Source organism: Pleurodeles waltl, chromosome 10 (genome assembly GCF_031143425.1).
Source record: "Pleurodeles waltl isolate 20211129_DDA chromosome 10, aPleWal1.hap1.20221129, whole genome shotgun sequence".
Lineage (NCBI taxonomy): Eukaryota > Metazoa > Chordata > Amphibia > Caudata > Salamandridae > Pleurodeles > Pleurodeles waltl.
Genome location: NC_090449.1, coordinates 90,139,256 through 90,163,059, shown reverse-complemented (window position 1 = coordinate 90,163,059; position 23,804 = coordinate 90,139,256). Strand labels below are relative to the sequence as shown.

Here is a 23,804-nt window from a genome sequence, read left to right as displayed (position 1 = left end):
CAAGATGGCTATAAGGGTGCTTTCTGCATCACATGGGGTCACTGCTGCCAAAGCCACGTAATGTCCAAATCCCTTTGCCTCTTCTCACCTCAAGAGACACCCTGGTAGCACCCTTCAACCCAGGACCTGCGAGACGATTTAGTTGACCATGAACATAATGGGGACAAAGCAGCTACATGCAGGTGCCACAAGCTGGAGCAAGTTTCCGCCTCCCAGATATAGCAAAAAACTCCTGTTAACTAATCCTGTGCAAAGCGGAGTAAGATTCAAACAGTATGTCAAGGATTTTGCTGGATGATGAGCTGGGGAGTGGAGCAAATCTGCAATCCTGCTGAGGCTACAGACAGCCTTCCCCAACAGGACGTAATAGACCAAAGGGACCCATAATAACCTAGTTGAAGGATGTACTGCCTGATCAGAAAATGGTTTGGTCCTGTCTCAGTTCAAGAAGTTGTTACCTTCTGTTTCGTTTTTAGTACAGCCATATTTTGACTTGTTTTTTGTACAACCATGATTTGTGTGGTAGAATTTACATCACAATACATAAAGGAACGTTCCTTTTACAACAAAAAACATGACTGGACAAAGAGTTTATTGCGTCTTATTTTCGGAGTTAAGTTGCATCTGAGATTCTAGCACACTTATAACACATTCATTAACAACAACAAATCGTCAAATAGCTTCAAGCTACCCACTATGCACTACAATTTACAACCACCACCAGATTCATGTCTGCGATGGAATCATAAAAACCTGGATGAAATTGAACCAAACACAAATGGAAAAGCCCAGCCATACCAAAGGCAGATTTTCAACCACACAAATATGTATAACACACAACATCCTGCCTTAGTAAGTGTTGACAAATTGGTTTTGCTTCCCCCGTAAAGTTCTTGAAAGAATAAGTTGTGATCGAACAGGAGAGCAATAGTAATTGAGGCCCTGAAATGCCACTGTTAATTGACAGTATCCAGAATGTATATTATCCAGAAACCACTAACTGTACCAGGAACTAGGGAAAAAATCTCAAAACATTGGGAAAAAAGAAAAGGAAGCTTAGAGTGCTGGTGGTACTTAAGGACTTGGTAAGTCATATCCAGTGGAGATACTTTTATGGTTGGGTGGCTAAAACCACTCTGGTACCAATTGGCACCGAATAATGGAGCACTGGGAATAAACTAATGAAGACTAGTAACTGGGACTATTTCTAAGATAAGAAATGTGCAAGAAGAGGCTTCTACTTGAAATGTAGTTTATGGTTAAAAACCACAGTCAGGGTGGTTTGGGAAATAAGCAGGCGAGAATGATAATTAAGCTCATATTACTACAGAAACTCGATATACGAAGTGCAATATTAATTACAAGCAATAAAACGTTCAGCAAACGTGTAGATTTTTTAGAAATAATACATTTTCAATTAGAGTGTTCTATATACAGTAGCAGAAAAGGTGCACTGTTATCTCATTCAAAAACTCACATGCTGCTGGCGATCGGACAGGATTTTCCACAGCCTAGAGAAAAGCTGGATCCAAGTCTTCTCCGCTAATGGTGTAGAGATGTGGCATAACTGGATAAAGGCACTTAACAATGCACCAGTCTAAGGAGAACAAAAAAGACCCAGGATAAGGAAGTCCTAAAGCATGTGTTGTAGGGTAATATCCCAGAGAGTTACAGAATGACATCAGAATGCTTTGCAAAATCATTTGGTCTGTATGGGACTAATCAAGTAGAGGCACACATCTGACACTAAAAGCATTCAACGAGACTGGCAGTAAGATAGAATTAGGACTTTCCATTGCGTTTAGATCTAGAAGGAAACTGTAAAGAATAGGTTTAAGGACACATACAGGAGGAAAAAGCAAGTAAGCAATCATATTGATTTAAGTTATTTGTTGAGATGTTCAGCACATAAAAATGTAATGCATCCCTCTACTCCCCATCTGCTGAAACAATGCCCATTTTTTTAATACGTTCAAAGAGCGTCACTAACCTTTACTTCTCGCAGAGAGTCGAGGAACTTGTCATGCCTGTTTGTCAGAATATTTAACTGATTCCCTATGTCCTTCTCTGAGAGGTCTTTGGTTTTAGGGGTGCTGGTTTGATCTCCAGGGGCCAATTCAATGTCAATCTCCACATCCTAAAAGAGAACAAGGAACATTTTTTATACCACTTGCTTAACAACTTAATCACAAATTCATTTTATAATAATTGCCATTAGCCTAGTGCATTTCACTACTGAAAATAGTGAAAGCAATCATAATACATCAAAGGATTTGGGTGATTTTACATCTACTGCACATGGAACTTCGCACTCAAAATGAGAACTGTTATGGTGAAATCACTGAGAAACAACACTAAATGAAGGAAAATAGAGAATGCATTTAAAAAGAATTTAAAGGGAGAGGATGGAAACTTTTGGCAACATTAACTGGAAATATTGTACATTTTAAGATTACTGAAGAGTCTTAAAGAATGATGACAATGAAAATAGCGTAGCCTGTGATATTTGACAAGGTTGCTTCAACTGTCTGATGTATTTTATCACTAAGTTCAAAAGGTTAGCATTTTCAAAGAGAAAACCAGTAAATGAAACATTGCTATATTAACACTGAAAATTGAGGATTCCCAGCTGACAATGGGGACTATGTAAGCATGTGTAACTATTAATGAGTCAATGTTGGAGAAAGACAAAAAACGATGGCACCACAATGCCCAAAGGCTGCCTCCTCTGCTTTAGTGAGGCAGAACATTAAATGCTCGGAAACTGAGTGAAAGTCTTACCTCCTCCTTAGATTCGCTGTTCTCGCGTTCCCTTGGCTCTTGTTTGACATGTGTTACCATGGCAAATGCTGCTCGATCATGACTGTCTGCAAGGTTGATCACATTAGTGATAGACGGAAGCATTGCACCTTGGCAGCTGGTGCCAATCGTAGTGATCTTCTCACACACTGCCAAGAGGAGCTAAAGAGAGAATGTTTTCAAGTCAGAATGTCACATTCAATCATAACATTTCTGAGACTTAATTAGGCAAGGGCAAAAAAAGAAGAAACGTTTAGCACTTTATACAGAAAGATTAATCTATGCTCCCTCTACTCACCGACTACCACCTACCCCACACCGCCTCGCTTATCAATTAGCACTTGCAATTCAGAGGTTCAGGAAGGCTAGAAATCACAAGTGTGATAATCAATATATACCTTCTTTTTCAAAAACTGAAAATCTTACATAATTTTCATGTGAGAATAATATATATAGTTGCTATACTTTTACAGTTTAGGGATATCAATTTCCTTTTTAATCCTATAATTTATAGTACAGACCAGAGGTGAAACCTATCATGCCCCTGGTTTGCACCTGGATTTGCCTCTGTTATCGAAGCCTACAATCTACAACACTGACGTCTCAATACAGGCTGAACAAACAGAACATTCACTCTCAGCCAATAGAGATTCCTTTAAATTATGAGTGAATAACAATATTAACATAATTAAGTAAACAGAGTGATGAAGGCTTTGATTATTAATTGTCCTATGGGTTTTTAAGGGTGAAAGGGCCAAAAAAGGACACAGCGTCCTCTGCATAACTATAGAAACTTACGCCTCCCTACTATTGCATGTTTCATGCTCTTCTGAGATTTTACTCCACTACGCCTGTAAATAATCCAAATACAATGGAGGTACGATAGGTCATTTTATGTTTGACAACGCAGGAGGGGGCACCCAAAGGGGGCCTGTAGGAAGCTGGCTCTCTAAATGATGCACTAAAAAGTACACAGGGCAGAGAGTCCAGTATATCCCCAACTGGGTTGCAAAGTCAAAAGTAGATAGGACTAATGCTCTATCTTTGTGTTACTGAGGGTGAGTAGTTAGGCTTATCACAGGATAGTGCTAAGCATTTGCTGTACTGACAGAAGCAATACATGAGAGACATACTCAAAAAATAAATCCAAGACCAAGTTAGAAAAATAACAGTTTTTTTATATATGTTTCAAACCCAAGAACTTCGTAATCAGGTAAGTACTTTTTCAAGCAGAAATACTTTTCAGATTCACAAATCAACACTTTGTGCAGTTCTCAGAATTCCTCAATGATAATATAGGAAGGAAAACAATGTTCAGCAAAGACAGGGTTAAACAACTACCCACAAGGCCCATCTCAAGGAGCTAAGGTAAGTACTGGGCACTGATCAGAACCACACCATCAGGTATTTCCAGGCAGCACTGGTGCGGCTGGGTGCAGTAAGGCATGGGGCACCCAATGGTTTTCTATAAGAGTTGGTCCTCGTGACAAACAGGCTGCAGGCTCTAGCTAGGAAGCCAGTTCGGGACAACAAGCAGGTAGGTTGTAGACTTGAGGTGCTCAGGGATGTAGGTGCACCTTTGATCCTTTTCTCCAGGGCCCTGGGGCGGCGGATGCAGGAGTGCCCTTAGGCATCAGGTTGTTTCTTCCAGGAGTACTTGCAATCGGGGGTCCTGTGTATTGAGGCTGCAGACATTATTGGGGAGTCCAGCGGGGGGACTTGAACTCAGATGAGCCAGGGGATGTCGTTGGCACCAATGACCCACCTCATATTGGGTTAGGGGCGATGGGTGCAGTGGTTGCTAGAGGTGTTGGGTTTTCTCTAACCACATGGCCGCTGGAGAGGGTGCTGCGTGTAGAGGCTGCAGGCAACTTGGAGGAGTCTAAGAAGGGCTAAACTCGAGTAGACCCGGGCTCTGGACAGCTGAGGAACCTTGCTGGCACCTTTGGTTGCCTTCACCTTGGTAGTGGACATCGGGTGCAGAGGTCACTTTGGGTGCCGGGTGTTTACTGTTCCGGAGGCTGCAGAGTCCTTCCTTGAGACTTTGTTGCTGAGCAGATCCCCTGCTCATGGGAGTCTGAGTCTTTGTTTCTGAAGGCTCAGACAATCCTCCTGGGTTGATGTCCACTTCAGCTTGTCCACCTTAGGGATGGGACTAGCATGAAGTGGGCACACCACCTAACCTGCAGAATCTGACTTCTTTTCCCACCTGTGCTGCCGCTTAAAGTGGCGTCAGGACAGGGAGGTAAAGTCACCTCCACCATCTGAAGAGACCTAGATCACATTACAAAGGCAACCAGGCCTTTAAAGCTTCCTGCCCTGGAATGTCGAGCCTACCTGGGTAATGTGATAACACCTCAGGCCAGTGCAGGCTTTCGCCTCTGGCCCTCGAGAACGCCGGCTTTCACCTTGGAGGCCAGAAAAGTATCTATGGTGGCTGAACTGGTCAGGACCAGTCAGTCAACCCACTAGTAGCTAGTAGGTTTTCAGGGGGCACCTCTAAGGTGCCCTCTGGGTGCAGTTATTAATAAATCCCTCATTGGCATCAGTGAGGGTTTATTAATCTGAAATGTTTGATACCAAGCATCCTTATATTCAGAGAAGCCATCAAGTAGCTAGGAAACTCGAAGCGACCAGTGTCCATCACATGCATTTAAAATAGCTTCCCTGGTCACCTACTAAGTCTGAGAATCGACAAAGCCATAGCTTATGTGCTCGTGCAGATATGCCCTCACATCGTATAATGCATTCTGCCTTACGGCTGGCTGTAAGGACTGCTAGAGGAGTGACTTACATACACTGCATGCAGTGTATAGGGGACATGGTAGACAGGCTGCGTACCATGTTGTATTTTCACTTTGGTCTACACCGAGACACCCAGTCTGCAATGGCAGCCTGCCATGTGATTGGTGAGGGATCCCTTAGGGTGGCACAAGTCGTGCTGCAGCCCTTAGGGACACTCCTTAGTATCTGAGGTCCTAGATACCAGGGGTACCATTTACTAGGGACTTACAGTGGGGGTGCTAAAGGTTTGGCCAATTGAGAAATACAACTGTGCAGTTTTTGTCAAGAGAGGCACTTTCCTACAGGGCCCCTCTTTATGTGAGAATGGATACTCCTGTGCCTCCCAAGAGCAGTTATCAGCAGTGAGAGTGCAGTGTCACAGACCTATTCTAAATCTACACCCCTAGGGAGACTATCTTCTGACACTTCCTGTAAAAATTATGCCGCCACTTGCCATATATAGTGTCTCTTGCCATTTCATCATGTCTCTCGTGTGGGAGTGGTGGCTGGCTGGGGGTTTGAGGTGGCATGAGTGTATATATATTTTCCATGGAAAAACAGTGGTTAAATTGACGTTACAGTTATGTAAACATTTTACATTTGAAACTAAAAATAAAAAACATTGAAATTCCCCAGTTATAGCTAACTGAAGTAACTAACTTGTAGATGTCACACTGATGCTACCAATAAAGTCACAGAACATGTCATGAGTGATTTAACGTGTGAGGTAATAAGCAGAGCCTGGCAAGGGCGTCTGTTATAGTTACTTCAGTTAACTACTGGTGAATTTCAGGAGCTTTTGGAGTTTAAAAAGCAACGTTTTAACTGACATTGTCACCAAACTATAACATCTTAACCTTTTTTTTAAATTTTTATTCAATTTCTAGGTTTTTAACGTAAATATTCTATTACCATACCTTAATGGGTCTACGAGGTGGCTAGTTTCTGCGCCCAAGCTCTCATACACAGCCAAGATTCCTATGCTATAGAATTCCAGAGGCAAAGCCAAATGTGGGGTTAGTCACAGGGTCTAGCCTCACTCACGGGTGGCAAAGACTTCTATGTTGGCCAACCCCTTTACTCATGGTATTATCATGAAATTACACAGGGGGCTGCACTGAGCCCCACCTTAGTACTGTTGTACAGCAAAACAAACATTCTTTTTTATATTGCCCCCAAGAGGTATCCCTTCAGGACCGCTGAGCCAAGGACCAAGGTACCCCTAGTTTTCTACGATGTAGGGACTAAGTCCCCGAGTCATAAAATGGAGATTGTAACTTTCTCTTCATGTTGTGGCCAGCCAGTCAGATTTTGTGTTTTGACCTCGACATAGTTCAGCGGTGTTACTGCGTTACTATATATACATACATTTTTAACCTTAATTTGTCAAATTCTACTGAACAGATTTGCACCAAATCACAAGTGCATGATTTCTCGGTAATGAGCTAGTTTTCTGCCCAATTTGTTGTAAATCTGGTCAACGGTTTTGACTGTAGCACTGTTGAATTTTCCTACGGGAAATTGTATGGGGAAAACGTTTTTTTCGGCCCTCACTTTTTTCTCAGCTCCCACTTGACGGACCGCCCAGAACTTGTTCATGAGTTGAGCTGGCTTAACCTTTCTGTTGAAAGTTTTGTGAAGAGTCCCTAAACAGTACCAACGTTATTAGCAAAGCAAAAAATGACATTTCCTATGGAAACCCAGCCCTAACTAGAACCACACAGTGGAGACCGCTTTAGCGTCTTCCCATCCCTGGAGCATGCACATAGATTACGCCACCCACAGGAGCTGCGGTTGAGCATATCTTTATTCTCCAACATCCATTCACACACTGCATATTATGTCATACTCCCCAGAACCACACCCTGACACCACCCTGCATATCACATACGTTCCTGTTCAGAGCCCACCCAAAACCACAAGGGACCTAGTGCATATAGCATCAATATGCTACAACTGCCACTGTGCAATATTTATTGGTCAATCATAGTATTCATTTGGACCCCATGTTTGCGTTGCAGAAAATGTTGATGATCTTTGAATGTGAGCTGGCAGTGTCCTAGCCAGCCTAGTTGGCTTGGTTTCCAAATGCAGAGTACCAGAAAGGTGGCTGCAGTATCAACACATCTAATTTGTTCATGTAGCTTTCTTCTTCCCAGAGTGAGACTCAGCCATTTCCTGTGTTGGGGTCATCTTCACTGCCAACAAGAAAAATGCAAGCCACAGTCTCAGGTCAATCTCTGGAATCAGAAATCCGTAAGATCTGGCCATTAACATGCACATGAAGCTTCACTAGCACTGTACTGTCTCTGACCTTAACCTTCAGAGGGGTAGAAGCACTAAGCACCTCAGCTATTTATTTGTTTAGTTTTTATCCTGAAAGAGAGGAGGAGGCCTGAAAACAGTGCTGAAGAAGACATCATATGCCGTATTTTAAACAAAATCCAGGGGGACCAACAGACATGCATTATAGTTTCATGCGCCTCCGGGGCACTGCAGTATTACAGAATGCGCAGACGATTGTGCGTTATCTTCGGGGGTGTTCCCTCATTACCATGGTGGCATGGCCCCATGCAAATGAGGCAAACACTGCCTCTGTGCCCATGCCCTATTATGGATGCAGGCACAGAGCTAAAGAGGTCATTGCTCTAAATAAATAAGTGGCGCACAGTCAATGCGTCCGCGAGTGCGACCCCTTTAGGGGCTAGAAAGGGATTCCCATGGGCCCCTCAGACATCCCCCTGTAGTCACTCACTGCACCTGTCAGTAGGGGCATCTCTGTGCACTTTTAAATTGCATGTTGTTGCCACCTACACAGAGAAGAACAGGGTGGCTCCATATTTCACTCATGCTCTGACCCTAGGGCAGCACAAGTTTGCAACTGCCCTTGGGCAGCGCATTACTTTTAATAAGGCTCACCATCCCAGTGGTCATCCAGGGGGCATAGAGACCCCATGTAGAAAAATGCCACTGTTGGTATGGTTACAACCTCACTTTTTGCCTAGTGTTGATGCCAGCTTTGATTAGAAGTGTGCTGGGACCCTGCTAACCAGGCCCCAGCACCAGTGTTCTTTCCCAAAAACTGGACCTTTGTAACCCAATTGGCACAGCCCTGGCACACAGTTAAGCCCTTGTAAAAGGTACCCGTGGTACCAAGGGCCATGAAGCCAGGGAAGGTCCCCAAGGGCTGCAGCATGTATTATGCCACCCTAAGGGACCCCTCACTCAGTACATGCACACTGCCTTGCAGCTTGTGTGTGCTGGTGGGGAGAAAAGAAAGTAGACATGGTATGCCCATCAGGATGCCATGCCCACAAACCACTGCCTGTGGCACAGATAATTCACCCCTCTAGCAGGCTTTACAGCCCTAAGGCAGGATGCACTATACCACAGGTGAGGGCATAGCTGCATGAGCAATATGCCCCTTCATTGTCTAAGTCAATTCTTAGACTTAGAAAAGTGCAGGGTAGCCATACAAAGTATATGGTCTGGGAGTTCGTCATTACAAATTCTACAGCACCATAATGGCTACACTGAATACTGGGAAGCCTGGTATCAAACTTCACAGCATAAAAACCCACATTGATGCCAGTATGGGATTTATTGAAAAGTGTACACAGAGGGCATCTTAGAGATGCCCCCAGTATGTCAGCCAGCCTGGTAGTGTAGGACTGACCGGTCTATGCCAGCCTGCCACTTCCATACGAGTTTCGGACTACACGGGGTGAGTGCCTTTGAGCAAGCACTCTGTGGTCAGAAACAGTCTGTCCTGGGTGGAGGTGCTTCACCCCCCCCCCCCCCCTCGCAGGAACTGTAATACCTGGTGGTGAGCTTCAAAGGCTAAGGCCTCGTGTTAAAGTGCCCCAGGACACTCCAGCTAGTGGAGATGACCACCCCCGGACGAGCCCCCACTTTTGGTGGCAAGTCCAGAGGAATAGTGAGGAAAAACAAGGAGGAGTAACCCCCTCAGCCACGACAACCCCTAAGGTGTCGGAGCTGAAGTGCCTCCCCCCCAGATAATTCCTCCAACTTGTTTTGGAGGATTAGGATCAGTAGGGATAGTAATGTGCCCCCCTCCCCAAAGGGAGTGGGCACAAGGAGGATGTAGCCACCCTCAGGGCCAGAAGCCATTGGCTACTGCCCTCTAACCCTAAAAACGCACCCTAAAGCTTGTATTTAAGGCTCCCTGAACCAAGAGATTTAGATTCCTGACAACCTCAAGAAAAGAAGGACTGCTGAACTGAAAACCCTGCAGAGAAGGAGACGACAACTGACTCGTCCCCAGCCCTACCGGCCCGTCTCCTGCTACAAAAAGCTGCAAAAGAAGAAGCAACATGTTCTACAGGACCAGCGACCCATGAAAAGCCTCCTGGGGACTGCCTGCATCACCGAAGACCAAGAAACTCCCTTGGACAGCGGACATGTCCAACAAGAAGAAAAAGCAACCATTTTTAAAGAGACTCCCACACCTCACTCCAGAAGTGTGAGCCCAAAACTACTGTGCCCCCGACGCCCCTGGCCCATGTCCAGAGGAACCAACCAGCCAAAGAGGACCACCAGGCGATTCTGACCAAGTGTCCACCCTGGGCCGACCTCTCCATCCCTCCGCGACGATGCCTGCAGAGGGAATCCCGAGGACCCCCCTGACAGCGACTGCCTTGGACGAAGATTTCCGACGCCTGGAGAAGCACTGCATCCGATGCCCCCAGACACAAGAGAGACCGACCACCGGTGCAGCAGTGACCAGCAGGCGGCCCTCCCAGTCCAGTCAGTGGCTTGCCTGAGAAGCCCCCCTGTGCCTTCGCCTGCAGTGCCTAAGTGACCCCCAGGGTCCCCCCATTGAGTTCCATTGGCAACCCGACACCCTGTTTGCATCCTGCACCCATCTGCCCCTGTGCCGCTGAGGGTGCATGTTTGGTGCCTACTTGGGCCCCCCCGCCAGTGCTCCTCTAAACCCCCCTGGTCTGCCCTCCTACAACACAGGTACTTACCTGCAAGCAGACTGGAACCAGAGTACCCCGTCTCCAGAGGCGCACACGTTATTTTGCCTCCTGTTTGACCTCTGCACCGAACCGGCCCTGTGTTGCTGGGTGTTTGGGGTGATCTTGAACCCTCAACGGTGGGCTACCTATGCCCCGAAGACTGAGCCTGTAAGTCGATTATTTACCTCCAAATCTGTACTGTATTTTTCTCCCTCAGAAACTGTTGAAAATTGCACTTTGTCCACTTTTAAAATAGCTTTTGCCATTTTAAAGAAAACTGTATTTATAGTTGATTTGATTCAAACTACTGAACTTACCTACGCAAAGTACCTTTCATTTAATGTACTTACCTGCAAACTGAATCTTGTGGTTCTAGAAATAAATTAACAAAATACATATTTCTATATAAAAACCTATTAGCCTGGAGTTGAGTCAGTGAGTGTGTGTTGTCACTTATTGCTTGTGTGTGTACAACAAATGCTCAACACTACCCTCTGATAAGCCTAACTGCTCGACACCACAAAGAGCATTAGTATTATCTATTATTGCCTCTGTCAAGCCTCTTGGGGAACCCCTGGACTGTGCACACTATGGGGGTTATTACAACTTTGGAGGAGGTGTTAATCCGTCCCAAAAGTGACGGTAAAGTGACGGATATACCACCAGCCGTATTACGAGCCCATTATATCCTATGGAACTCGTAATACGGCTGGTGGTATATCCGTCACATTTGGGACGGATTAACACCTCCTCCAAAGTTGTAATAACCCCCTATATCTCATTTTGATACAGTATATACAGAGCCAGCTTCCTACACCCCAGGATTAACCCTGCCAGACTGTCTGCTGCTCCCACCCTTCTGGGGAGAGAGACTCGTCCTGCCACTGTACAGCCTCCAAGAAACACAGAGAACTGCCATTTCTTCACCAATTGACAGAAGAACCTCCCTTGGGGCAGAGGAGCTCCTTCCCTGAATCTGCAGGTAACCCAAGAAGAACTGAGAGAACCTCCAAAACCCAACAACGGACATCACCACTGCACCTGTGCCTCCTAGCCTGAGTTGAGGTGGGTCAGTGATGTCAGCATGTTTCCCAGGCACTCTAGAGACGAATCCCGCCTTGAGTTCGCCCACTGTAGACTTCTCAACACTTGCAGTCTCTTTGTGCAGGCCCCCCTACTGTGACAGAAACCGGACGGACTACTTCACCTCTGCCCCTGGCTGTCCTGGACCAAGAAGAAGACCACTAGTGTCAATATGTCCTGGCCCTCGTCAGACCTGGGCCCAACTTGTTGGTTTGGTAGGATTGGGCCCCCAGTTCATGTCTGCAGCCTTTCTGCTGTCCACCCCCACCACCAGTGATGGAAACCCAACAGTCTAAGATTCCTCTGCTTCTGGCCACCCCGGACACAAGGGAAAAGGACAACTGGTGTCCCTACTTTCCTGAGCATCGCAAGAACTCAAGCCCCTTGTTGGTTCACCCAGACGGGTCCCTCAGTTCCTATTTGCAGAATCTTTCTGACCAGATCGTGCCCCATTGAAGTGAATCAGAACCAGACACCATACCACACTTCTGCACCCGGGTGCCCCAAGCATCCAGAGGTGACCTGTTGGTGTGGCCTTGGACCCTGCCTCATAATCACCTTAAGTCATGGAAAATAGGTCTGTGAGTTTCTGTGAAGAACCTGTTTGCTGTACATGCTTTTCCCCCATATGATAACATTATCGCACCCAAAAAATGCAACTTTTGAACACTGTAAAAAATGTACAACTTGAAAAAGTACTTACCTGATTCCGATTATCTTTGTATGTTAATGTATATAAAAGTATGTGCTATTTTTATAAATTGGTATCGAATTTCGGTACTGTCTCTCTCACTTACTGTCTATGTGTGTGCAATATATATTTAGCACTACCCTCTGATATGCCTAACTGCTCACCCACAGTACCACAAAAGAGGGCCTTTAGGGTTTCATTTATGTCTTGGTAATCCTCTTGGGTTTGCATGGAATCTTTGCACAGTGTACCTCTTTTTGGTCCACTATATAAAGAGCCAGCCTCCTACAGCAGCCCAAAAGGCACACAGTGTTCACGGATCATCGTGGAGGCTGGTGGAAATTGGTTTTTTTCTTTCCTGAGGTGTCCAGCCTCTTGGATTCCCTACTGGGTGGGGTGGTAGGGATTGCGCCAGGAATTACACAGAATGCTGGGCCTTGGACCAGTAGGCTCTTTGGGGTAGGGTGTTGGGTGAGGATAACTTGGGTCCCATAGGCAGGGCAGTGGTGGCGGGCAAACATCCTGTTCACAGGAGCCTCTGTTTATGGTTTGGACCAAGACATATGAATGGGGATGGAGCCGCCAAGGAGCACTGACATTGGGACCAGTGCTGGGGAAGCTTGAGGTGGTATGACCGGCGCAGGTCGGGATACACTACTGGATCCAAGGGGCTCGACTGGCGCTGAGGCCGGAACCGCTGATGTGTAACCAATAGGTTCCCCACCCCCATTAACCAGCGGAGCCCGAAGGCGGGCAAGATGGAATGGACCATCCAAATACGAGATGCATGGCCTCATAAAACTCAAAAATTTGGGCGAGGATTGCTCCAGCTCCTGCATAACTTGGAGAGGCACAGAATCAGCCGGAGAGCCAGGCCCTGAATGACAGCACTCCTTTATCTCATCACTCACCAGCTGAGGTAAAGTTGAAGATCTCTGCGAGATTTTTGTGGTGGGATTTACCCAAATTACCTGGGGTCTTAGAGTGTAATGAAGATTTTGGACTCCGCAACTGCCACCAGACCTTCCTCTTGACTAGGATCGAGAGCATGAGGGGTTGCTCCCTCAAGGCTTTTGGGTGCATTGTGCGGTATTAAGCCCAGGCCTTCATGGCATGGTTGCGCTTGAAAAACAAGAAGCAAGCAAGGTGCGGGTCAGTCACCAACATCGTTCAATGACAGGTGCTGCAGGGCTTGAAGCAGGCCTTCCTAGAGGACATTCTTGCCACACCAGAAGAGTCTCAAAAAGACTTCAACAAAAAGTATTAAACTTTTTTTTTATTTTTTTAAAGGTTGGTCAAAAAGTGACTAAGGGGTAGCTCTCTCTGGATCTGTGCTGACTGGCGCATAAGTAAAAGAGATGATGTCAGCGAGATGGGATGGTACCTACATAGGCACCATGCACATCACTTTGCAAGGATGATGCTACGCAGAGCTGAACAACAACACCTACTGATGCACAGGGCTACATCACACACAAAATCTGGATCCTAACGCCTGGAGATAATTATAAGGTAAGGAATCTGTGGATGGAAACCTATATCAGATAATTACAGGTAAGTAATTAGGGCTTCTGCAGCATTGTTGCTGTCCCAAATTTGTAGGTTTTAAAATACATTACTGGAGTAATATTCAACAGGAATTATCTTAGAATTAGTTTGAAGAGATATCTGATGATTGACTGGACAATATGCAAATTTGAATCAAAGCAGCTGTGCCTCTTTGAAGCTTGGATCTTTCTCCATATTACTGTCCTAATGATACCCTGGAGGGCCATACTTGAGATAAATGTTTTTGGGCTACTTCGGTTCTGGTAAAATGAGAGGTCACGGTGCCTGCTGCTTGTCAATGTGCAACTGTATTCTGTGAACTTCATTCGTGCATCAAATCAAATCAAATCAAATCAAATCATTAGCATTTATAAAGCGCGCTACTCACCCGTGCGGGTCTCAAGGCGCTAGGGACAAAGGGGGTGGTTATCGCTGCTCGAACAGCCAGGTCTTTAGGAGTCTCCGGAAAGCGGAGTGGTCCTCGGTGGTCCTGAGGCTGGTGGGGAGGGAGTTCCAGGTCTTGGCCGCCAGGAAGGAGAAAGATCTCCCACCCGCCGTGGAGCGTCGGATGCGAGGGACGGCGGCGAGTGCAAGGCCAGAGGAGCGGAGGGGGCGGGTGGGGACGTAGAAGTTGAGGCGTCTGTTGAGGTATTCCGGTCCCTTGTCGTGGAGGGCTTTGTGTGCGTGGGTGAGAAGTCGGAAGGTGATCCTTTTGCTGACTGGGAGCCAATGCAGGTGTCTCAGGTGTGCGGAGATGTGGCTGTTGCGGGGTACGTCGAGGATGAGGCGGGCTGAGGCGTTTTGAATGCATTGCAGGTGATTTTGGAGTTTGGCGGTGGTCCCAGCGTAGAGGGTGTTGCCGTAGTCCAGGTGGCTCGTGACGAGGGCGTGGGTCACGGTTTTTCTGGTGTCGGCGGGGATCCAGCGGAAGATCTTGCGGAGCATGCGGAGGGTGAGGAAGCAGGCGGAGGACACGGCGTTGACTTGCTTGGTCATGGTGAGAAGGGGGTCCAAGATGAAGCCGAGATTGCGGGCGTGGTCTGCGGGGGTCGGTGCGGTGCCGAGGGCCGTGGGCCACCAGGAGTCGTCCCAGGCGGACAGGGTGTTGCCGAGGATGAGGACTTCAGTTTTTTCAGAGTTCAGCTTTAGGCGGCTGAGCCTCATCCAATCTGCGACGTCCTTCATACCCTCTTGTAGGTTGGTCTTGGCGCTGGCGGGTTCCTTGGTGAGGGAGAGTATAAGTTGGGTGTCGTCGGCGTAGGAGGTGATGATGATGTCGTGCTTGCGTACGATGTTAGCGAGGGGGCTCATGTAGACATTGAAGAGTGTCGGGCTGAGTGATGAGCCTTGAGGTACGCCGCAGATGATCTCAGTGGGTTCTGAGCGAAACGGAGGGAGGTAGACTCTTTGGGAGCGGTTTACGAGGAAGGAGGCGATCCAGTCCAGGGCCTGGTCTTGGATCCCGGTGGAGCGGAGGCGGGTGATTAGGGTGCGGTGACAGACGGTGTCAAAGGCAGCCGAGAGGTCGAGAAGAATGAGGGCGACTGTTTCACCATTGTCCATCAGGGTTCTGATGTCGTCTGTGACTGAGATGAGGGCGGTTTCAGTGCTGTGGTTGGTTCGGAATCCGGTCTGTGAGGGGTCGAGCAGGTTGTTGTCTTCCAGGAAGGTGGTCAGCTGTTTGTTGACGGTCTTCTCTATTACTTTGGCTGGGAAAGGCAGAAGGGAGATGGGGCGGAAGTTTTTCAGGTCGCTCGGGTCAGCCGTAGGTTTCTTTAGTAGGGCGTTGACTTCGGCGTGTTTCCAGCATTCGGGGAAGGTAGCAGAAGAAAAAGAAGAGTTGATGACGGTCTGGAGGTGCGGGGCGATGATGTTGTCGGCTTTGTTAAAGATGAAGTGCGGGCAGGGGTCCGAAGGGGCGCCGAAGTGGATAGAGTTCATGATGGATTTGGTTTCTTCCGTGCTGATGTGGGTCCAGTTGTTGAGGGTGATGGTCGGGGATGTGGCTTCGGTTGTGTTAGGTTGGGTCTGGTGTCCGAAGCTGTCGTGGAGGTCGCTGATCTTGCGATGGAAGAAAGTGGCGAGGGATTCGCATAGATCCTGTGAGGGCGTGACGGCGTTGGCGCTGGGGTTGGAGAACTCCTTGACGATGCTGAAGAGTTCTCTGCTGTTGTGGCTGTTTTTGTCCAGTCTGTCGGTGAAAAAATTCCTTTTGGCAGTGCGGATCAGGTGGTGGTGTTTGCGGGTAGCGTTCTTGAGGGCGGTCATGTTGTCAGCGGTGCGGTCCTTGCGCCAGACTTTCTCAAGTGCGTGACAAGTTTTCTTTGATTCTTTGAGGGTGTCAGAGAACCAGAGGGGTTTCTTGGTGTTGTTCTGTCGCTGCGAGCGTTTGAGGGGAGCAAGGTTGTCTGCGCAGTTGGAGATCCAGTTTGTGAGGTTGAGGGCTGCGACGTTGGGGTCGGTGGTGAGGGTGGGTTGGTTGGCGGCGAGTGCGGCGAAGAGTTGCTCTTCAGGGACCTTGTTCCACTGTCGGCGAGGGATGGGTTGAGTGCGGAGGTGGCGGGTCTCGCGTCGGAATGTGAAGTGGACGCAGCTGTGGTCGGTCCAATGAAGGGCGGAGGCGTGGCTGAAGAAGACGTGTTTGCTGGCGGAGAAGATAGGGTCGAGTGTGTGTCCGGCGATGTGGGTGGCAGTGTTCACCAGTTGTTTGAGGCCGAGGTTGTCGAGGTTGTCGAGCAGGGTGGTGGTGTTGGGGTCGTTGTTTTGTTCCAGATGGAAGTTGAGGTCGCCTAGGAGGATGTAGTCCGGTGAGGCGAGGGCGGGGAGATGAAGTCGGCGATGGTGTCGCTGAAAGGGGCGCGAGGTCCTGGAGGACGGTAGACGAGGGATCCTCTGAGGGTGGTCCTCGGGTCGGTGCGAATCTGAAAATGCAGGTGTTCTGCGGCAAGAGGGGAGTCTTCAGTGGAGGTGGTGACGCTGATGGAGTCTTTGAAGACGATGGCAATACCTCCTCCTACTTGGTCAATGTGCAACTGTATTCTGTGAACTTCATTCGTGCATCTGACAATACTAAATGCCCCACTGTTTTTCCAAGACATTCATTTTGCAAAATGTCTTTCTATTTACAAGCACAGTTGAGTTAGGACTCTTATTTATGTTTTGTGATATAAGGGGCTTTACACTGTACTTACCTTCCCATCTTGATAGAGTGATTGAGAGATGAGTATTGTTATATTGATTGATAAACAATGATAAAGTACATCTATAAAAAAAAAATCAAAGACTGTTGCATTTTGCAAATCTGCAAATAAGAATGGTTTCTTTCGAACCTCAGAAGGAGGTAATACTGGGTCAACCAAGTTTCAAATAGTTAACAGCAAAAACGTAATTCCATAAACTTACACAAAACTAGCTCGTTACTGGTAAACCTTTGAAGACATGATACAATTTTACAAAGGGAACCGACTCACAGTTATTAGGAATTGTCAAAACTATGGTGTACCTATCAATTTATCTTGAAGATCATGATTTTCTGGTCAATAAAATATTGTACTAATATTATGCGTTTTGTGCCATTTTTACCTCAATGCATTGCTTGATCCAGAAGTGACTCCCCATTGCTTCCCAATTTTGGGAACATGTGATATAAAGTAGCCGGTCATAAACACGGCGCTTCATAGAGTTGTCAAACACCTCAAAAAACTTAGCTCTGATAAGAGGTTGTGCACAGCGCAATCCTGAAAGGAACGCTGGCTCCAATTTAGCAGTCAGCTCACTGCCAGAGAGGTTCTCATCCCTGTACAAAACGAAAAGAAAGGACAATTTACAGGTATTTCCCATTTAGTATGTTCAACTCTGTGTAAATAAAAATAATAATACATTTTTTTTAAAAACACAAAAAACAAACATGACAAAACAATCTCTAGGTTAAAAAAATAAAACTAAGTATGTTGGATTGGCAATATGAGATACTACATCAAAACTACAACTAAAATCAACAAACATATGAATGTGATATCTGCCAAGTTGCATTCATGAAAGGATAATTACAGTAGATAAACTCATGTGATTTGATCTGACCCATTCTTCACTGAAAGATAAAAACATCGGTGCAACATTCATACCATTTATCCCCAGTCACATCACAGCTGGCACCGCGGCTAAGGGCTAATCCCTTCAATGTAACTATTCTTTATTCAAGGTAACTTAGGATGACAACCTTTACACTCTAGAGACCCATGCCTGACCAATATTAGAGCATTACTTAAAATGGAATTCAAATGCTTTTCTGGAATTACTACTTCCTGTACAAAACGGGTATGATAATCTAGCCCCTTTATGCATCTCTCCCTCATTGGCCATCTTTGCCATATTCCTAAATGTAACGAGCAATCAAAGCCTTAATATGGCAACACGTCACTAGACTTCTAAAGACCACCATTTCAACTCCATCGGCTGAGGAAAGTCAAACCCTTCATCTAACCCTTAGAACTCAAGACAGCAATGCAAGCTTTGATATATTTAGGCAGAGGCAATGCACCTCTTGTTGATCACATATCATGGATGCTATGGAATCAGATCACATTACCCCTATCCTAGCTCAATACAGAAGCAAGAAGTAGACTGCATAAGTCAGACAGCTCTTTACTACACTCTTCCAGTACACTAAATGTCACACTACACAAAATAGGAGGTGAACAAACTGTGAGAAGAAAAACCCACATGCTACTAGAAATCTCAAAACAAAGAAAAACAAGACACTAAACCAGAATTTTCATTGTCTAGATCCCAGAGTGTGGCATCCTACCCAGGATCCCATAAGGGTCAAAATAACTGACTCCTATTTTAGGTTTCTGTTTGTTATAATTGTTGTATTTAGCTCTAAAGCACCCATTCCTAGAGCTTGGTTCACAATATGTGAATATCATAAATAAATACACCCTGAAATATTAGCCCCATTACTGACTGCAATTAAAAGAATGTTTTCATTATTTCAAAGTCCCAGGCAAGCTGAAATACTTCATGATGACTTCCCTCCTTAAAAGACAAGTTACTTACCTTCGCTAACGCTTTATCTGGCACAGATAATAACTTGCTGCAGATTCCCCTGCACGCCGTTAGGTGGCGTTGATCAGCTTAGCGTCTGTCGTCACCCACACCTGTTATGACATCATGGGCCCAAAATAGGTGCCACCTCGACGCGCTGATGTCTGATCCTTTTCACAACTTTCCACACCAGAAGCACAGAGCCATGAAGAACAATGACCATTGGTGTGTCAAAACTAGGGCCCTGAAGGGGAGTCGTGGGTTCTAGAATTCAGTTTGCAGAGTGGAGAGGATGGGTGGGTCGCTAAGGAATCTGCAACTAGATACTGTCTCTACCAGAAAAGGCGTTACTGAAGGTAAGTAACTTGTCCATCTGATAGAGACATCAAGTTGCAGATTCCTTACCTTAGGATAGATACACAAGCAATATCATCCCCAGAGGTGGGTCTGTAGACCAAGATCACACCAGAAAGTTCTGCAGAACGAATGGGCAAACTGCCCGTCCCTTCGGACCCGACTGTCCGGGCAGTGGTATTTGGTAAACGTATGCAGAGACACCCACATTGCTGACTGACAGATATCCAGGACCAGATAGCTAGGGGTGTCGAAGAACAAAAACACTACAGGTAGGTATAGGAAGTGTCCCCAGACACCCGGTGCAGAGTGGTTACCTACTCAGTCATCCTATAGACTAACATTGGGAAGTCGTGGTTGGCATTTGTGAGTTTCAGCACCCTTCCCAGTGGACCCCGAGAAAACCCAAAGACAGGAGCAAGGTTGGAGAGTGTCCCCACCCATGGATACCCAGAAGACAGGACAGCCTACACCAGGGGACTTGGATGCATAGGGGTGAAAGGACGTCAGTAACCCCCACTGAAGACAATGGAGGCCTCAGTTGTCCAGCTGCTGTCATGACCTCTGAACCAGGCCGGCAGAGCCCAAGGGCGCATTCTGGACGTGGAAGACCAGAAAAGGAAGGGGACAGAGTCCAGCACCCTCGGAGGTGCCCAGGTGGCAATGGCCACCCTCTTAGAGGTGAATTTCCTTCTGGTTTGTGAAAGAAGAAGTTCAGCTGCGGGGTCCAGGAGCTGATGAAGATCCTAGGAGTCGCCTACGAGCTGTTCCACGTCGGGTAGCGGATTGCAGGAGGGTCAGAAACCAGCGAAGCCGCCAACATGCACTGGCAAATGCTAGCAGGAACTGAAAAAGGTTTTGCAACTTTTTGGGGACCAGCAAGGTCCAGGAGACTTTACCCTTGAGGGCGAGTCAGAGCTGGCCCTCACCACACAGGGAGTCCAGAAAAAAGTTGTCTGACGTCCAAGGGTGACCAACAGGTGATGGACACAAAAATCACAAGGAGGCCTCAGCAGCACAACAAAACAGAAGTCTCACGTTGCAGGAGCTGCAGAACGGAGCCTCATTTTCAAGGTGCAGAGTGCTAGGGCTTCTTAGTGCTCGAAGATCTCCTGGAGTAAGAGCCAACAAGCCTTGGCAAGAACAACAGTCACAGTGCACAGGGGTGCTGTTCCAGTGGCTACAGCAGGTGCTTTCAGTCTCCCAAGTGGATCAAAAGGGACCCAAAGAGGACCACAAACCACTGTACGAAAGAACCCTCTTTTTGGTATGGCTACCCCCTCTTTTTTCCTGATGTCCATATGTTTTGACTATGTTCACTGGGATGCTGCTAACCAGGACCCCAGTGACTGTGCTCTCTCCGTCCAAATTTGGTTGCTTGTGACTGTACACACCCCACAATTGGCATACTGGTGCCCCCATGTAAGTCCCTAGTATATGGATCCAAGTACACAGGGCATTGGGGGCACCAGGGGTTCCCCACAGGCTGCAGCATGTATTAATCCACCCATGGGTGCCCATGTAAAATGTGTCTGCAGGCCTGCCATTGCAGACTGCATGAACAGGTAAGTGTACCCTTTCACTACAGGTCACTGCACCAGGCCACTGTAAGTCACCCCTATGGCAGGCCCTCCTAGCCAAGAGGGAAGGGGGCAAGTACCTGTGTGCGAAGGCACCCCTGCATGACCAGAAGTGCCCCCACGAACTTCAACTCCATCCTCCTGGACTTAGTGAGTGCAGGGAAGCCATTTCACCCATGTACTGGACAGAAGTCAATACCTATGTCCAGCTACATAATGGTAACTCCGAACCTGGGCATGTTTGGTATCAAACATGTCGGAATCATACCTCAATACTGTTGCCAGTATTGGCTGTATGATTCTATGCACTCTGGGGGCTCCCTGTAGGAACCCCAGCTTTGCTCCGACCAGTTTGCAGGGTTCTCCCGGGCAGCCCGCACTGCTGCCATTCTACAGACAGGTTTATGCCCTCCTGATACTTGAACAGCTCAAGCCCAAAAAGACAGAACGCAAGATTTCCCTTGAGAGAGGGAGGCAACACCCTCTGCCTTTGGAAATAGGTGTTACCTGGCTAGGGAGGGGTAGCCTCCCCAAGCCACTGGTATGCTTTGAAGGGCACATTTGGTGTCGTCCTTGCATAAAATGGTTTGCACCAGTCCCTGTTCTGGCACAAAACTGGACAATGGAAAGAGGCGTCACCACTCACCTGTCCATCATCACCCAAGAGGTGGTGCCTAGAGCTCCTCCAGGTGGCCACTTGATTCTGCCATCTTGAATCCAAGGTGGACAGGGGTGTATGGGAGAATCTGAGTAGCCAGGTGACGTCACAGCTCCCTCCTGATAGGTGGTCATCCTGCTAGGTGACCAATCCCCCCTTTTAGAGCTATATGGAGGCTACCTCTTGGGTGGATCCTCAGATTTGATGTGTAAGATTCGAGCAGGACTCCTTTGCAACATTTACTTCGACTTGTGGCCACTGGAACTGCAATTGGACTTCACAGGAACCTACAATTTACAGCTCCAGCGACTTCGACTTGTGGCCACTGGAACTGCAACTGGACTTCACAGGAACCTACAATCTACAGCTCCAGCGACTTGTCTGCAACATTGTTTCTCTGGCTCCTTCCAGCAACTGAAACATTTCCCCAGCTGTACATCTTCTGAGGGAGGGAAGTCTTCAGTTTGCACCAAGAAGCAAGTAGGAATCTCCCTTGAAGTGAAGAAGTCACTCCCCTGCTTCCACAGGCACCAACTGCAACAACGAATGGCTGTGTGGGTTCTCTCTCCTGCAACTCTGTGTTGATCCTGCAACACAGCTGGTGGTCGTGAGTGGTCCCCTCTACCAGCTGTCCAACTTTGGAGGTGGTGAGTCTTTGCCTCTCCTTGCAGGACAGTACCCCTGTGCACCATGATTCTTGCAGCTACAAAGGCTTGTTGGCTCTTATCCCAAGGTGTCTTCAAGCTCTGTGTAGCCCCGTCCTCCAGCACTCTTCTCTGCAACGCGTAGTCTCCTGCCTGCTGCTCCAGCAATGTGGGACTCCATTCTAGGTGTGCTGAGTGGGCCTCACTGAGACTCCTGTGTCTGCTGCCTGTGGGGGCTGCATCCTCGACTTCTGGCTCTCCTCACTGCTCAGGGTCACCAGGGACTCCCCACCATGAGTTGAGGCCCATCGGATCTTCCAGGTCTCCAGCAAATTTGCAACCTCTCTTCTGTGACCCTCACCTTTGCCAAGGCTTGTAAGTAGTTTTCCCACACCACTGATGTACTGCAACTATTCTTCCCACTTGGGACATCGACTGCATCACTTCTGGAACGCTTCCTCTGCTCCTGTGCTGCATAGCTGAGTCCTGGCCTTCATCGTCAACTTTGTCCTTCATCTCCAGAAGGGTGGGAAGTGGCTCCTGCCCCAACCGGACACTTCAACTGGAACTGGTCTTGGTTCCCTTCATTTGCAGGTCCTCTTCTGTCTGGATCAATCTTCTGTTTCTTCCAGTCTTGCACAGTCCTTTTACAAAGTTTCTTTGTGGGTTTGTAGAAAAAACTGGTATTTGCCTCTTCTCTCCTGGTCGCTGGGGGCACTCTGGTCCTTACCTTTTGGGGTTCCTAATTCCTTCAGCTCCCCTCTACAGATTACACTTACCGGGGTGGGTGTCTGACTTTCGCATTCCATATTTGTTTTAGTATATGGCTTGGTCTCCTCCTAGGGTCTCTTTTGTTTCCTGTTATTTTACTGTTTTCTCTTGCTTTCTATGCCCATTCCTGATTACTAAGGTGTATATAAAAGTGTGTTTACTCACCTGCTAGTAGTGTATTGCCTATATAGAATTTTAGTACTTGTGTCACTAAAAATAAAGTACCTTTATTGTGTGGTTCTCTCATGTGTTTAAATGCTGTGTGACTATAAGTGTTACTGCATAAGCTTTGCATGTCTCCTAGATAAACCTTGGCTGCTCATCCACAGCTACCTCTAGAGAGCCTGACTTCCTAGACACTGACTACACCTCACTAATAGGCGATATCTGGACCTGGTATAAGGTGATAATACCATATGTACTTACCTCACACCAGGCCAACTTCCTACAAGCACCACCTGTGAGCAGAACCTTCACACTATCCGGGGGAACAGCAGGATCCACCAGCCAGTAGCTGTTGTCTTGAGGTGCTGGCAGATGCAGGTGAGTGAATCCTTCACTCCAAGGGAGAGTCCTTCGTGCTTCCAGGTGCAAACAGAGTCCTGGTGACCCTGGAGAATGCACAGCCTTGGATGTTGCAGAATTCTTGCAGGATCCAGAGAAACAATGCTGTAATGGGAGCCTTCCCACCAGAAGCCGACTTGTTCTGGTTCCAATGCAGACCAGCAGCGGTTCGAGAGGCCAAAAGCACAAGATGTCTTGCTGAGAGTTCCTTGTAGAGTCCTGCTCAGCGAATCTGAGAACCCACCGACGAGGAGAGCCTTTAAGTAAGCCCAAAACAGGATTCGTCACTCTCTGTAGTGG

At 47.3% G+C, this 23,804-nt stretch overlaps 1 protein-coding gene across 3 annotated transcripts in view; it reads right to left on the bottom strand.

Annotated features, from left to right (window-relative positions):
* Nucleotides 1-23,804, bottom strand: part of TRRAP (transformation/transcription domain associated protein) — a 1,102,174-nt gene that overhangs the window by 200,569 nt on the left and 877,801 nt on the right. For all 3 annotated transcript variants that reach the window (XM_069209830.1, XM_069209829.1, XM_069209828.1), the window contains 4 exons: nucleotides 17,470-17,683; nucleotides 2,782-2,961; nucleotides 1,991-2,137; nucleotides 1,478-1,597 (listed from right to left, as the gene is read on the bottom strand). In XM_069209830.1, coding sequence (XP_069065931.1) covers nucleotides 1,478-1,597; nucleotides 1,991-2,137; nucleotides 2,782-2,961; nucleotides 17,470-17,683 — 661 coding nt within the window. The remainder of the gene's footprint in view (nucleotides 1-1,477; nucleotides 1,598-1,990; nucleotides 2,138-2,781; nucleotides 2,962-17,469; nucleotides 17,684-23,804) is intronic.